At 53.5% G+C, this 14,353-nt stretch overlaps 4 protein-coding genes across 4 annotated transcripts; 2 read left to right on the forward strand and 2 right to left on the reverse strand.

Annotated features, from left to right (window-relative positions):
- Positions 1 to 532: 532 nt before the first annotated feature.
- On the reverse strand, positions 533 to 1,859 carry G6M90_00g091820 (uncharacterized protein; the record flags this gene model as incomplete). Its single annotated transcript, XM_014686341.1, has 4 exons — positions 533 to 600; positions 660 to 1,394; positions 1,464 to 1,721; positions 1,829 to 1,859. The coding sequence occupies 4 exons, from the start codon at positions 1,857 to 1,859 to the stop codon at positions 533 to 535; spliced, it is 1,092 nt and encodes a 363-aa protein (XP_014541827.1).
- Positions 1,860 to 2,384: 525 nt separating this feature from the next.
- G6M90_00g091830 (uncharacterized protein) lies at positions 2,385 to 3,750 on the reverse strand (the record flags this gene model as incomplete). Its single annotated transcript, XM_066131407.1, has 5 exons — positions 2,385 to 2,590; positions 2,660 to 2,709; positions 2,765 to 3,281; positions 3,487 to 3,586; positions 3,670 to 3,750. 5 exons carry the CDS (start codon positions 3,748 to 3,750, stop codon positions 2,385 to 2,387), a joined length of 954 nt encoding a protein of 317 aa, XP_065987444.1.
- A 2,092-nt stretch (positions 3,751 to 5,842) lies between these two features.
- nucS_1 (Nuclease S1) lies at positions 5,843 to 6,906 on the forward strand (the record flags this gene model as incomplete). Its single annotated transcript, XM_014686343.1, has 3 exons — positions 5,843 to 5,909; positions 6,003 to 6,662; positions 6,722 to 6,906. The coding sequence occupies 3 exons, from the start codon at positions 5,843 to 5,845 to the stop codon at positions 6,904 to 6,906; spliced, it is 912 nt and encodes a 303-aa protein (XP_014541829.1).
- Positions 6,907 to 9,798: 2,892 nt separating this feature from the next.
- G6M90_00g091850 (uncharacterized protein) lies at positions 9,799 to 11,719 on the forward strand (the record flags this gene model as incomplete). The annotated part of the gene is made up of 4 exons (XM_014686344.2): positions 9,799 to 10,094; positions 10,156 to 10,241; positions 10,298 to 11,474; positions 11,536 to 11,719. The coding sequence occupies 4 exons, from the start codon at positions 9,799 to 9,801 to the stop codon at positions 11,717 to 11,719; spliced, it is 1,743 nt and encodes a 580-aa protein (XP_014541830.2).
- Between the last annotated feature and the right edge of the window lie 2,634 nt (positions 11,720 to 14,353).

A 14,353-nucleotide genomic window follows, 5' to 3' on the forward strand; every position in this document is an offset into this window, starting at 1 on the left:
AGGTGGATTTAATGCTCGTCGTTTGCTTTTTTCTTACTAGCGAGTACAACTTTTGTGTTTGGGGGAACAGCCGTGTCCAGGAGAACGCGCTGTGGCAGGCTTGCGCCCTTTATGGCAACGATTTACTTTTTTGGCTTGTGTATAGGATTCCTGCTTTTGGCCACGCGGGTGGCGTCTGCAGAGGTGTTTAGCAACTGCATGGCATGGCTGTGCGAGGAGCACACACCGTAGTTCTACTGGGCGGATAGTGTGGTGCATTATACCCACCCTCGTGTGAAGGGAAACTCACTTCTACGTTTGTGGAGGTCTGAATGAGAAGTACGAATTACCATTATGTTTTTTGCGGTTTCTTGAATCGAGTGAACGGTGAACGAGTTGGCTGTATGTCAATGCTTGTGTGTAAGTCTCGAGTTCTGACGTGGTACAGGGTGGCACTCTTGGTTTCTGCAAGTTTGCGTAATGGCCTGTTGCTTGGGAGGTATCATCTATTTTTAACTTGTACTTCTTGTGTATAGTATATAACCAGAAACTCCTAAATGAAGCCCTTGAGAATAGCAGCCTCGGCATTGAGTATGGACGAGCCGGCGGCGCCGATGACGGCTATGAGAGCTGTTAGTCAAAAACTTGCCATGGCGGAAAGCGTTCCAAAAAAAACTTACTGTTGTGGCTCAAGGCAGTAAACTTGAGGTCAAAGATGCCGCTCTCGTCCTCCCGCACCCGTCCCACGCTCACGGTATACCCGTTGCCCAAGTCCCGATCCAACCTCGGCTGCGGACGGTCCGCCTCGTCAAACACCCAGATGGCAGGGCTCGGCGCCGAGTGGCAGCCCAAGGTCTGCGCCTCGGAGACGTAGTTGCGCAGCGCGGCCTTGCACTCCTCGGCCGAGGGGGCGGGCTGGCGCTCGAACTTGAGGCTGACGCAGGCCGTGTGGCCGTCCATGACGGGGACGCGGTTGCACGTCGCGGAGACGCGGAGGCCCTGCTGCTCGATAAAGGCGGACTGCGAGCCGTTGATCTGGCCTAGGATCTTGCGCGCCTCCGTCTCGAGCTTGTCCTCCTCGCCGCTGATGAAGGGCACCACGTTGTCCATGATGTCCATGGACGACACGCCCGGGTAGCCTGCGCCCGAGACGGCCTGCATCGTGACGATGGAGACGGTTGTGATGGGGCCAAAGGCGGCCTGGAGCGCGGCGAAGGGTCCCACGAGCCCTATCACCGCGCAGTTGGAGTTGCACACCAGGAAGCCCCGTTGGAGTTTGTTGGTGCGCCGCTGGTGCGGGATGAGGTCGAGGTGCGAGAGATTGACGGTCGGTACGACGAGCGGGACGAGCGGGTCGCGGCGGTGGTTTTTGGCGTTGGAGAAGATGGGGATTTCGGACTTGAGGAACTCTTGCTCTTTGGGGGTGGTGGTGTTGTGTTAGTCTGGGGGGCACGTCATGATGGTGGTTGGTTTTTGGTTCGTACCGATTTCACCGGCGACGTCCGAGTCCAGGCCCGAGAAGACAACGTCGCAGTCTTGGAATTCGCTGGCCTTGCATTCGCGGACAATCATGTCGGCGGTTTCGCTGCTCATGGGGGATGCTTGTTTCCATCGCACGGCGTCTTTGTACTTCTTGCCCGCGGAGCGCGAGGATGCCCCGACGGCGTGGAGCTTGAGCGTCGGATGATTGGCGAGGAGGAGGATGAATCGCTGGCCCACGGAGCCCGTGGCTCCAAGGACGCCTGCGGTTGTTAGTTGGATGGCATTGAGGTGCTGCGTGGTGAGATGGATAAGATGTCAGTTCTGGGGGAGGAGGGGGGGAACATAATGGGACCGAATCGGGACGTACCGCATTTTTTTGTAGGCGATTGTGTAGCCATGTTTGACGGTTCCCCTTTGGACAATAATTGATTGTCAATGGGCGGGAGAAGAAAGATTACGCTGGGAGGAATATGACGTGGTTTCTTGTGAGTCAAGACGAGGTACGTGGATGATGCCCATTGCCGTTGCGACTTTTTGATGGAACCCCGCTGTTCTCGTGCCCCGCCATCGGAGGTGGCTTCTGCTCCTCCCCTACTCAGGTGGGCGGGCGAATCGTTGTTTTGAGGCACGGCTCTTTTCCACGGTGGATTACATGGCAGCGTGGGCGCCAGTTTCTTTCAACCGGTTGTGCAACTAGAATGTGCGCTTTGCAGGTTTAATCAAACTATCTTCCTTCCTCCTACTCTGCAAGACTCCTGGTCATGCTCCAATGTCTCCTCAATCTTTCGATGTCCAATTATGTACATGGTACGCCTAATAATGCAGATTATTCCCACCCATATTGCTCAAACTACTTGACAATTGAAATAAAAAGTTTCAAAGGACACTGACAATACGTTAAACACGTGACGACGGACTGCCCCTTAGGCCAAAGATAGCCTGCGGGCATTGTCGCCGTAAATGCGAAACTGCACAAAGATGGTCGAGTCTTCAACCATGGTGCCCAGAGAGCCCAGAAGCCAGGGCAGCGTGTTGAGCAGGTAGTCCTTGTTCTGGGAGTACGAAATAAGGCTCAGCCCGTACGTCAGGTTTCCAGTGAGGGAGAGCATGAAGAATAGCAGTGACAAGCCTGCATGTGGTGTTAGTCCCGTGACCAGATGCCAAGTGTGCCTGTATTACAATGACGGTAGTGGCTCACCCTCGCAGGACTTTTCCTGGTAGTTTTTGAAAATCTGAGGCAATCTCGCGCTTTGAATTCTCTTAGCATCGTACCGATTCCTGTCATCTTGTCGCATCTTCTTACCAGAGATAAAACACCGCGCTGACATAGCCCAGAGCCAGTCCAAACTTTGCCTTAAAATCATCTTCTGTGGAGGGATCTGACACCCCACCGTCGGGGATGCCGTTGTCGCCGTCCCAAATGCCGGCCTTGTAGGAGACGAACCACCCTGCAAATCCAACCACGTAAATGGCGGTCAGCCCAAGCACGTTATTCAGCCAAGGTCGCCGCTCTAGCGTCTCGTCCTGGCCAGTCACCACCTTTCGGATCGGCTCGAGGGCAGACTCTCTGTGCGTATCGCGCCGGATCAGCGAGCCCGGGAGATCGGTCGAGCTTCGTCGGCGCCGTCCTAGGAGAGGAGAGTCTTCAGATGCTGCAGCGGACAAGTAAGCTCGGTCTTGTGCAGCACGGCGGGCAGCGGCGCGTCGCTGAGCGGCTTTTGCTTTGTAATAGCCAGTCTGTGTGATGAGGATGGCGTCAAGGAAGCAAAAGTACACGGCCAGTGCAATGGCACTCGGGGCCAGCTTGGTGAAGAGAGCTCCTGTCAGGCGAGAATGGTTAGGCAATGTCTTCCTTTTTTTTTTTTTTTTTTTTTTTTTACGCGCATCCAGGATTTTGTGCAGACTACCGTGACACTGTGTCCTGGGGGGGGATTGGAGACAAGCGTCTGGAGATCGATCACGCGAGGCTGTGCTGCAGGCACAACAACCCTTATCAGTGCGTCGCAAAATTCCAATTTGACTTGCCTACGAGATTAGACACATCTCCCAAGAGCCAGACGATCAAAAACGCCATGCTCAGTCCCTCGGCGCTCTTTGCCTTGTAATTGGCAATCAACTGGGGAAGCTGCCGGGGGAAACAAGTCAGTGACCTCCTCGTTCGGGGGCGAGAGAAAGGACTGTCAAGAAATGATACCACGCTTTACTCACCAAGAGACAAATCCATGCTGTCAGGCTAATACTTCCGAATATTCCAGAGAGCGCTTGGCCCCAGGACATGGAGGCTCCCATGGCGACAAAGGCCGAGGGAGCGATGGAAACCATATCGCAAACTGATGCTCTCTAATGACGGCCAGAGGTCTCCGCGCGAGTTGGGCCAGGACGGAAAGGTTGAAAAGACAGAAAGCGGGAGGGAGATACGAGAATGAAGGGTGCAAAATGTGGCGGCGGAGAAGACGACAAATGGTCTAAACTTGGTGCTGTTTGGGTTGGCGCACTGGCACCGTATTATCTTGGCTCACGAGATCAAGGGGCAGAACTGGCGAGTTGTAGATATCTGGGGAATTCAGGTCTCGGGGAAGAGCAAGCACTTGATTGAGCCCATCCTCCACCAAGAAACAAGTTTACGAGCAGGTACTAATGTCCAGACCGCAGAGTCAGCCGGATGGCTCTTATCGCTGGATCTGGGGGAAGTTGATGAATATAGCGGCGCTGATTGGCTGGCCCTGCTATCGGCGTCGTCCGGCTTCGGGCGTGTGACGCACATTGGTGCAGCCCAGTGCGTGTGGCTGCTAAAACAGTGGAGTAGTTTGGGACAATCGTATCAACGCTCGCGAGCTCAGCCGGGCCATCGCTACACAGCTGCAACGTGGGCATGCAACACATATGCCGACTCAGTCGTGGTGATACCGATGGCTGCTGATTTTTTCCTTCTCTTCGACAATGTTATCTCGACAGGTTCCTCGCTTCAAATGGTGCGTTCCGCCAGCCATGTTCTGTTGTACGACATGCCCCTGCAGGTGCAGCATGCCGCCGTCCAACCCACCCCGTGCGTCTTCGGGTAAGGTCTGGTCAGATGTTGTCGCTGACCCCCTCTGGTGGGTTGAGGCTCCAGGCAGGTATCTGTAGGGATGTGTACTTAAGTGCTCAATAAGAAGCTACATTATAAAGGGTATATATATCTAAGTACTAGCAAATTAAGTGACAATAGAAGTCCCGATAGAAAGGCTCAATATAAATCGCTATTATTATGCGGAAATCTAGGCTGCCACTAAAGTCAGCCGAGGTCACCAGCTGCCTGCAGGGGTGTTGTGGGGTCCGTGACCTCACTGGAGCCTTGACACACCAGAGGGGATGGTGGTTTTGCTTTGAGTACGGAGTAAAGTACTTAGACTTAAGTAAGTAGGGTGGGATTCCATGCACCCAAACACCCACAGGCTCTGTAGCTCTGATCACGGTTTAAATGCATCTTGTGGCTTGAGGCGACATCCAACAGCCAACAGATGCCAGGTCAGCTCACTCATAACTCCGCATGTCAGCACAGGCGCAGGACGCCGATAGTACACATGTGGCTGAGGGTGGCTGATGGCTCCCGCGTGGCACAGGACCACCTGACCACTAATACCTGGGTGAGCAGCACCAGACGACCCCGCTACTCGAAGATGCCTAAAGCACTAGGTACGGTGGCCGCCAACATACTACTACCAACCCGGGTACTTACCTAGAGTCTGAACTTTCAAGCTGCAAACACGAAGTATAGAATCACCACAATACGGCATATACGACATGGAATGTCTAAACGGAACGCTCCTTCCATGTGCGTCGCCAGCAGATGTGCCAATAGTGCCAATGCATGCGTCGTGGACGAATGACCCAGCTTGCCAATGCCATCAATTGATCTTTGCATTGACTTTATTTATAAACTGCCCGCCGCCAGAATGCAGCACTGAGACCTTCCACCCCTTTGCTAGCAAGGGCCGTAGATGCCAACTGGTAAATTTTGAACTCGTCACCGCTGCTATACCCAGGTCCCAGGGCTGAATGCAATATATTGCAACGCCGTTTCACGTGGCATGCCGCCATCCCATTGATTCGCCCTCGTGTATGGAGACCTCCGTCCACGTCAGTCTGCCTCATCGCTCTGCCAACCCATCACAACCACCGCCTTAGACCTGGTTGGGTCAACAGGCAGGGTCACTTGGGCGGCGGCCCAGACTCAAGCGAGTGCTAGTGTGCACGCGCCGCACCTGAGACTCTGACGCGTCGAGCTGGGCTCTCTCGGGCTCGCCTCTGTCCTGGTAAAGCATTGGGGATATAATATCGTCGCTGGTTCTAGTGCTTTTTCCCGCTGTCGTTTGAGACTCATCAAAGCATCCATATCATCATGAAGCTGTCGGCTGCCGCTTTAGCCTTGGGCCTTGCATCGGTGCCTGGCACTGTTGGCTGGGGATGTACGTTGCAACATCCATGATTGAACCACCGCGGACGGGAAAGTCTCGCAGGTTGCGCCGCCTTCAAGAGCTAACAGTTGTTGAACTTTGCAGCCTTGGGTCACATAACCACCGCTTATCTCGCCGGTCATTTTGTCGCCAACACGACAGAGGCCTTCTTCAAGGACTTGTTGCGTAGCCAGGACGACGACTACATGGCCAAGGTTGCTTCGTGGGCTGATTCCATCCGCTACACGAAATGGGGCCGCTTCACAAAGAACTTCCACTTCATCGATGCGCACGACGACCCGCCTCGGTCGTGCAATGTCGACTTCGACCGAGACTGCAAAGAGGACGGATGTGTGATTAGCGCCTTGGCCAACTACACCAAACAGTCTCTGGACTCATCTCTACCCGCGTGGCGCCGTGCCCAGGCCGCCAAGTTTGTCATTCACTTTGTCGGCGATTTGCATCAGCCGCTGCACAATGAGGACGTGGCCCTAGGCGGAAACCGCATTCATGTGTCGTGGGATGGGAAAAGCTTCAACCTCCATCATGTCTGGGATACCTCTATTGCTGAGAAGTGGATTGGCGGCATGCGCGGCAAGCCATATCCCCTCGCTGAGAAATGGGCCAACCAGCTTGCCGGCGAAATCAACGACGGCAAGTTTGCTACTGAGAAGGGGACGTGGTTGAAAGATCTCAACTTTACTGATGCCATCGAGACGGCCATGGCCTGGTCTAGGGAAGCAAATGCCTTCGTCTGCACTCACGGTATGTGGTGACTCAGGAAGCCAAATATTGCCAGCATTCAGAATTAACGTGCCAAATAGTTTTTCCAGAAGGCCCCGACGCTATTGTTGGTCAGGAGCTTGGCGGCGATTACTTCAAAAAGGCCGGTCCAGTCATTGAGAGGCAGGTTGCCCGTGCCGGCTTCCGAATGGCGGCCTGGCTTGACAATATTGCCGATGGGTTCAATGCCGGGACAAAGGACGAACCGGTATCATTAGAATTGTAGAATAGGCGAATAGACCAGATGACAAAAAAGACAAAAGAATCTCTGTCGTCTGAGACTCGGTTACAATTCTGGCCTGATTTCCTCGTGTTCAAATACCATCCGGTTTCGCCTTTGGCCGCTAGGTTCATGATGGCCGTCTCAAATTTGACAATCCGGCAAAATGGCGCAAAGGAGCATCTGTCAGTGCCGCATCCCCAAAGCCTCCAGGAAAAAAAAAAGGCTCCCATTTATGACATCAACGGATGGCTCGGTTTCTACGCTGGCAACGCTTGTGCTTCCGAACACATGGGCCAGCAAACGTTGGCCTAGATTGTAGTCACAACCACTTGGGACGAAAAATGCTACAAGATACATAGGGTCTTGCTCCCATGGTTCCTCCCCATTAATGCCGTATTCATCGTAGTCCCAACACCTGCGGCCAGAACTGTTACAAGTCCAAGATGGCTGCAAGCATGGTCCTGTTTCAAAGTTGCCACTCCTTGATTCATCCGGACCGGCTACATTTTGGAAAAGGGGGGGGAATCAAGGGCAATAGTAAGAGCGGAAATATCCAACTCGAATTCCATTGACAAATCACATCCCAATGTGCCGTAGGTCTCGTGAGGTTCATCTGTCAACTTTGGTGTCGGCCGGGGTATCAGGGCGAAGCTGTGGCGGCCCAACCAGGTAAGCCAGCGTGAAGGCCTCGCACGCCAGTTTGAGCCATCATATACCAATACCAAGTAACATATTATGAGGAACGGGGAATGGGGAAATACATTTGAAGATTTCCGTGTAGTCGGTGCTGTGGATAACAGAGTTCACCAAACGTCGGAATTTTGAATACCTCATGTAAGAGCTCCCAAACAGACGATCACGTCCGGCATAATTCAGTCCCGGAGGGTTCGCCGGTGGTTCGCCGGTGGGCCTTTAAACAAAAACGAAGAAGAGAAACGGAAGAAGGAAAAAAGTGGAAGTTGCATTGAGACGAGATGGCACGGCGGAGTTTTGTCGTACTCAATTGACAGCTGTAAATGGCAAACCGGAAGTTTCCATCTGATGTCCTGTATTGTTGCCACCTGCTACTCCGTCAGCATGGAGAAGGAAACCGCCGATCATACATCCCGCATTGGGACACAGGAAAACTTTCCTACTGTCGAACGCCAGGGGCAAGTTCGCCGGAAGGCCATCGCGTCAAAAGTAGGTCGTGCGGGAGGTGTGTATTGCAACAAGGAAGAGGCAGCAGGCCTCCCATGTGATGGATCGCATGAACTCGATCAACTCTGCGACAAAATCCGGACAATCGACCGAAAAACAAAAAATAGATTAAAGTAAAAATAACTGAAAGAACTAGGTTCATGCGAACAGCCAGTGTCAAGTCCAGGCCACGAGCCGTTCATCTGCTGTTGCTGTTGCTGTTCATGACTTCAGCCTTCATCCAGAGTCTGGGCTCGGAAAGCGGAAAAGCGGCAGGCAGGCAACTGTACAGCCGGCGCGAAAGGCAGAGCCGACGGCTTTTGCTAGCTTGTTCGACGGTCTAGTGGTGCGACGGCCTAACAGCCTGGAGAGCTTGCCGCTGGCCACTGAAGGAAATTTTCGAGCGTGGTCACGATGCACTGGCCGTCTTGTTCGAGGTCTGATTCACGGAGATGATGAGGCGAAACGTGCATTGCCTTGGAGTTCGTTCCGAAGGGCAAGTGGCTGTCGTCATTGCTCACGCCGAGCTTTGATTGGCTCGGGAAGCGCCCCGCCATGGCAGCCGGGGCAGCCGGGGCAGGGGCCGTTCAGAGGCTTGAGACAATCGGAGCGGTAAACCCACTTCCAACTTCAACTCCTTCCTGGAGCCCTCACGCATTTCCGACGTCTTTGGCTTGACTAGCCCTGCGTCAACATCACGCCCCTAGAATGTCGACGAGGGCGAGGGCGCCACGATGGATGCACGGTTTTCACACGCACTTGCAGCTGCAAACTGCGAAGGGATGCCGTGTCCCGTGTCGACTTGAGAGAGGCAACTGTCTTTGCTCTCTCGTCCCAACGGCGTTGACAAGATGATTTTGCCTTCTTCCACTACCAACAATCAATATCCAACTAGCTACCTGCATAGCCTGGTGCTCCGCCTCTCTGTTCCTGTCTACTTTCTTGGGGTCCCTGCCCAGTTATCATTTGTCATTTGGTGTTTGTCTCGTCTTGTTCCACCACACGCTAAGACGAAAGACGAAGCATGTCGGACGGCAACACTACCCAAACGCGGAGGCTCAGGTGCAGTGGTAATCCTTCTTTGCCGCTCCCTGAGTTTGAGCCTGCTGTATGATCATCTCTTCGTCTGCAAACGCGTTTTCTCTTCAAGCTTAACGAGCAAAGTACTCCCTCATCCACCCCCTCCCCTCCCTCCACCCCCAAAGGGCGAACCGTTTGATCTCCGCATCTGTGGGTGTGGCGTGCAATGAAGCTGCCTGATGGATATTGCTCATACTTTTTTCGAGCCGATATTCCCCTTACACGAACCCGATCTCGAGGACCCTCCCTGCCCCAGGCCGGCTATCCGTCTCATTGCTCCGTCCCCTGTCCTACCTAGATACTTATAATAGAGGTCTTGGCATCCGCAAGAGTATTTGGCCCCATTACCTCCCCGTCCTTATTGTGTCTGGTATTTCCTTTCCTCTGTCCTCATTCTTTTCTCATCCAAACTTTTACCGCTCCTTTGGTGACTCGCCGGCCGTGTACCTCTGTTTGCGGCGAGTGACTGTGTGCTGTATCCATTCGTTCCTTGCATTTCCCACGTACTCTCCTTTTTTACTCTTAACTTCTTTATACTGGTCTGGAACCATTTATTCTATTATTTCATATTTACATGCAAGGAAAGCAACATACAGCGAGGAGCTTCTTAGTCGATAACAAACCAACACCAGAATCATGCATATCAAGACTTTAGTCGTTGCCCTCGTGGGCGTATCTGCCGCTGTCGAAGGCGCTGAGATTGGACGCAGATCTCCCTTTTCTCAGGCCTTGGAGCGACGACAGCGAGGCGGGAACGGAAATGGTGGCGGTAATCGAGGTGGCGGCAACAATGGCGGCAACAACAACAACGGTGGCAACAACAACAACAACGGCGGCAATAATGCTCTAGTACTAAGCGCCAATGTCCAACAGGAAGGCTCTGAATCCGATGGCAACAACCCCGGAACTAATGGTCAAGCAGCCTCAGACACGTAAGCTGTTCTCGGGGTATTATGATCAAGTCGAGAATATAAAGTCTAATACGAGTCACAGTTCCAACAATAACTTCATCAACTTCTGCGAGGGCCAGACCTTGACCAACGGCAAGCAGATCGGCCGTGGTTCTTGTAATGGAATTCGTAAGTTGGCAGCAAGATAACTTCAGCGTATGTGTCTTTGTCTAATGTTTTCGTAGCCATGGGTCAGATTCCTGCTACCCAAAATATGGTTTCTAGCATTTTCATCAACCCCAAGAATGGTGACAACCTGCCGGCGAATCAGGACTTCAAGATTCAAGTTAAGTTGCTGAACTTGAACGCCGGTAGCTTCACCAATGCCACATCTACGTACTACTCTGCTCCTCAGAAGCTTGGTGGAAATGGCAACATCATTGGTCACACTCATGTCACTGTCCAAGATACCGGCCGAGGAGCGAATCCCACGGAACCTCTCAACCCCACCCAGTTTGCCTTCTTCAAGGGTATCAATGACGCTGGTGATGGGAGGGGCTTACTGAGTGCCGATGTCGCTGGTGGGCTTCCAGCTGGAAACTACCGCGTGTGCAGCATGTCATCTTCCTCTAACCATCAACCTGTGCTGATGCCTGTTGCCCAGCGTGGTGCTCAGGACGACTGTGTCCGTTTCAAGGTTTCCAATGGAGGCAACAATGGAGGCAACAATGGAGGCAACAATGGAGGCAACAATGGAGGCAACAATGGAGGCAACAATGGAGGTAACAACGGAGGCAACAACGGCGGCAATGGAGGCAACAACGGCGGCAATGGAGGCAACCAGGCCGGACAAGGCAACCAGGCCGGACAAGGCAACCAGGCCGGACAGGGCAACCAGGCCGGACAAGGCAACCAGGCCGGACAGGGCAACCAGGCCGGACAGGGCAACCAGGCCGGTCAAGGCAACCAGGCCGGTCAAGGCAACCAGGCCGGTCAAGGCAACCAGGCCGGTCAAGGCAACCAGGCCGGTCAAGGCAACCAGGCCGGTCAAGGCAACCAGCAGGCCGGACAGGGCAACCAGCAGGCCGGGCAGGGCAACCAGCAGGCCGGACAGGGCAACCAGCAGGCCGGGCAGGGCAACGGCGGAGTGAACAATGCCCAGCAGCGTCCTAACAGACAGGGTAATAACGGCGAGCAGGCCGGCAATGGCCGTGGACAGGCTGGACAAGCAGAACAGGCCAAACAAGCAGAACAGGCCGCCAATGGCCGTGGACAGGCTGGACAGGGCGCTAACGGCCGTGGACAGGCTGAACAAGCAGAACAGGCCAAACAAGCAGAACAGGCCGCCAATGGCCGTGGACAGGCTGGACAGGGCGCCAACGGCCGTGGACAGGGCAGTCGTGGACAGCGAGGCCAAAAATTGTAAGGGCAGAGCCCAATGCTGGCAGCTGCCGAGGTGGCGTCCGCCCTCCTGATATTCCAGGACACCGGTAACAAGAATGGACCTTCAAGTTAATGGGGATACGTTAATGGCAGGAGCCCAGGCCGTTCAGCAAGTCTGCGGCCAAGATCCCAACGTCTACGTGGGCGCTTTGAGGAGGGGACCATTACCGATGGCAAAGCGACTGATTGTGATGGCCAGTTCGATGCTTACACAACAGAGCTAGCGGGCAGATAGAGCGTCAGTTCTTCAGCTTATTGACCCTACAAAACGAACATTGTTACGCATTTTACGCATTTTTCTTTTTTTTTCTTCCAATTTCTTTGCGCCACTGGTTCACACGAAAACCGCGAGGCTGGTACGCAAATAACTCACGCTATTGCCTATTATTCGACATATCTGTCCGCCATCTATACTGTCGACTACGGCTACGGAATGAGTCGGCATACGAAGACTCGCGATTTATTTTCTGGCTGTTGTCATAGTTGCAAGAAGTCTTGAAAGTTCAGATGGGAAGCTACGATTTTGCGGGCTGGGCAGAAGATGCTGGTGGTGGATGGATAGAAAATTGTGTTGAGCTTGAACTTTTTTGGACTACTATAGATGTTTCTTGAGGCAGAGGCGGCTTACAGAAGTTGGTCTTGCCTTGGCAATGGCTAGGGAGAATCGGGTGGTTTGCCATGGGTGCAGTGTACAGCTACGTGGTTTGCCGGGCGAGATCAGATGATGATGGGGTACGATTTTCCTTTTTACTCGCTACCCTAATTTTCTATAGAAATTGATGAATTTTCCCCTTTTACGTGGTTATATCTCGTCCCCTCGCGCCCTCGGTCCTGGTAGCCACGACTGGGCCGGAAAGCCCAGTCTGGCATGCCCAGTTGCATGATTGTGACAATGGTCCCTGACAGATGATCAAACGAGTCACGGGTAGGATTTTGTCGTTGAGGCCAGTCAAGTGACTTGGCTTCTGTGCAATCTGAGACAAGACGGGGCCGGCTGGACGACACCAGTGTCAGACCCCAAAAGCAGAGCAGTACGGAGTAACATGGCGAGATACTAGGCGGGTTGTTGTGGCGGCGAGCGCGTGGACTACATCATATATGTATCGTAGTTTCCGGTTACGTCCGTGATAAGGTCTGGAGTGACGATGGATGCTTTTGTCCTTATTCCCGACCGTCTTTTGCCAAGACGTTCAGCAAGACCTTTTGCATCGCGATCCATGGTCCGAGGACGGTGGGCATGTTGTTGATGCGCGGGATTCTTTTTTTCTTTTTTTTCCCCCTCCGTAGAGTCTCCACGTCACGATGGCCAACAGGTCTAACATTGAACATTAATGCATTGATGTGCCCAACATTCAAGCCGCCACTGCCGCCGATGCGGGCGTCCATGTCGCCACTCGACCTCAAGCCGGTCGTGGTTCGTTGCGCGGCGCGCTGATTCGTCGTATATACGATTGACCAGTCCGGACCAGCCACTCCGCAAACGCAAATCACCACCACATGCATGCATGCAGCTTGAATGAGCGCAGATGGAAATGCCTCACGTCGTGACACTGGCATGCGCTCTGGGACAGCCAGCGCTGGTCGGCGTGTCTGGTGGCATGATGCAGCACCCCCTTGCCGGACAGCGGCCCAAGGCTCATGCAAGCCACGGCGGCAACGGGCCCTCTCGATGGGGCTGCAAGCGGCGCATCTAATCAATCATATCTCCATGTCGTGTCCTGTCGAGGGAAGATGGCTGCGGATCCGGGATCCACGCACCCAGGTTTGTCTGACCTGCCTTGGCGATGACGGCGTCGGGCTCCGTTGGACGATGCCCGCCATTACGTATGTACTTGAAGATGCGAAAAGTCAACGACTCGTGGCTTTTTAAAAAAAAGACGTAGATGCCACTTTTTGCCTTGTGTCCTTTGCCAACTCACTGCGGGTACATTGTACGACAGACTCTGAACAGTACGGGAACAAACGAGACAAGATAAGAGTGAGTACAAGAGGCCTCTGGGAGTGTGAACGGCACATAGATGCCAAGTACATATGTCCGATGGACTGATGTGCGGATAGACAGGACCAGAATGCCGTCGACTACTACTTCAGCATCTTCGAAGCAGGCGCGGCAAGACGCGGCATCGCGATCCACGTCGCCGCAGGATTGCCAGCCCTCCAAGGCATCTTGCGCCGCGGGCTCGTCGACGGCTTCGACCAGCAAGCATGTCGTGTGGCGCCGCAACACCATGTCGACCCCGTACGGCAGGCCGCATACTGCGCTGCGGTAAGGCAACGGTTCGTGGGCTGTAGTATATTGATTGGATCGTTGCTTCAGTGTTCCTTTCTGCCAAGTTGAGAAAACGGAGGGTGTGCCGAGATGGGGACATGAATGCCCAGTCAAGACTTGAATAGTAAACAAGCTCTGTCTTGCGGGAAAGACGACGTCTGTTGTGGGAGTCTTGTACATCTACGCCAAACAACTGTGGCTTTTCATTCTAAACGCGACTCATACGACGGTTTCTTGTGCTCTTCTAAAAAAGAAAAAAAAAAGAGTCGCCGGCCAAGTCGCAATTCTCTTTGCCCCGTCTTATAAACCACCATCTACGATTCGGCTACGCGGCATGTTGTTGACATGCGCAGCCTGCCGCTGCTGGTTTGTTTGCCGATGAATAATGCGGTCATGCTTACACCAGCCCCTGCGGTATGAAAAAAAATGCCCTTTTTTGAGTTCCTTCTCACAGTATTGTATACGGAATATGTTTCAATTTTTCAGTGCTGGACATGCAGTATTTGTCTCCCCGTCGTCAGCGCGGTCGTCAATACGACAGGACTCACCTGGCGGAAAGCTTAGCTGGCCAAGATCGAAGCTGTATCAT

Source organism: Metarhizium brunneum, chromosome 5, assembly GCF_013426205.1.
Source record: "Metarhizium brunneum chromosome 5, complete sequence".
NCBI classification, from domain to species: domain Eukaryota; kingdom Fungi; phylum Ascomycota; class Sordariomycetes; order Hypocreales; family Clavicipitaceae; genus Metarhizium; species Metarhizium brunneum.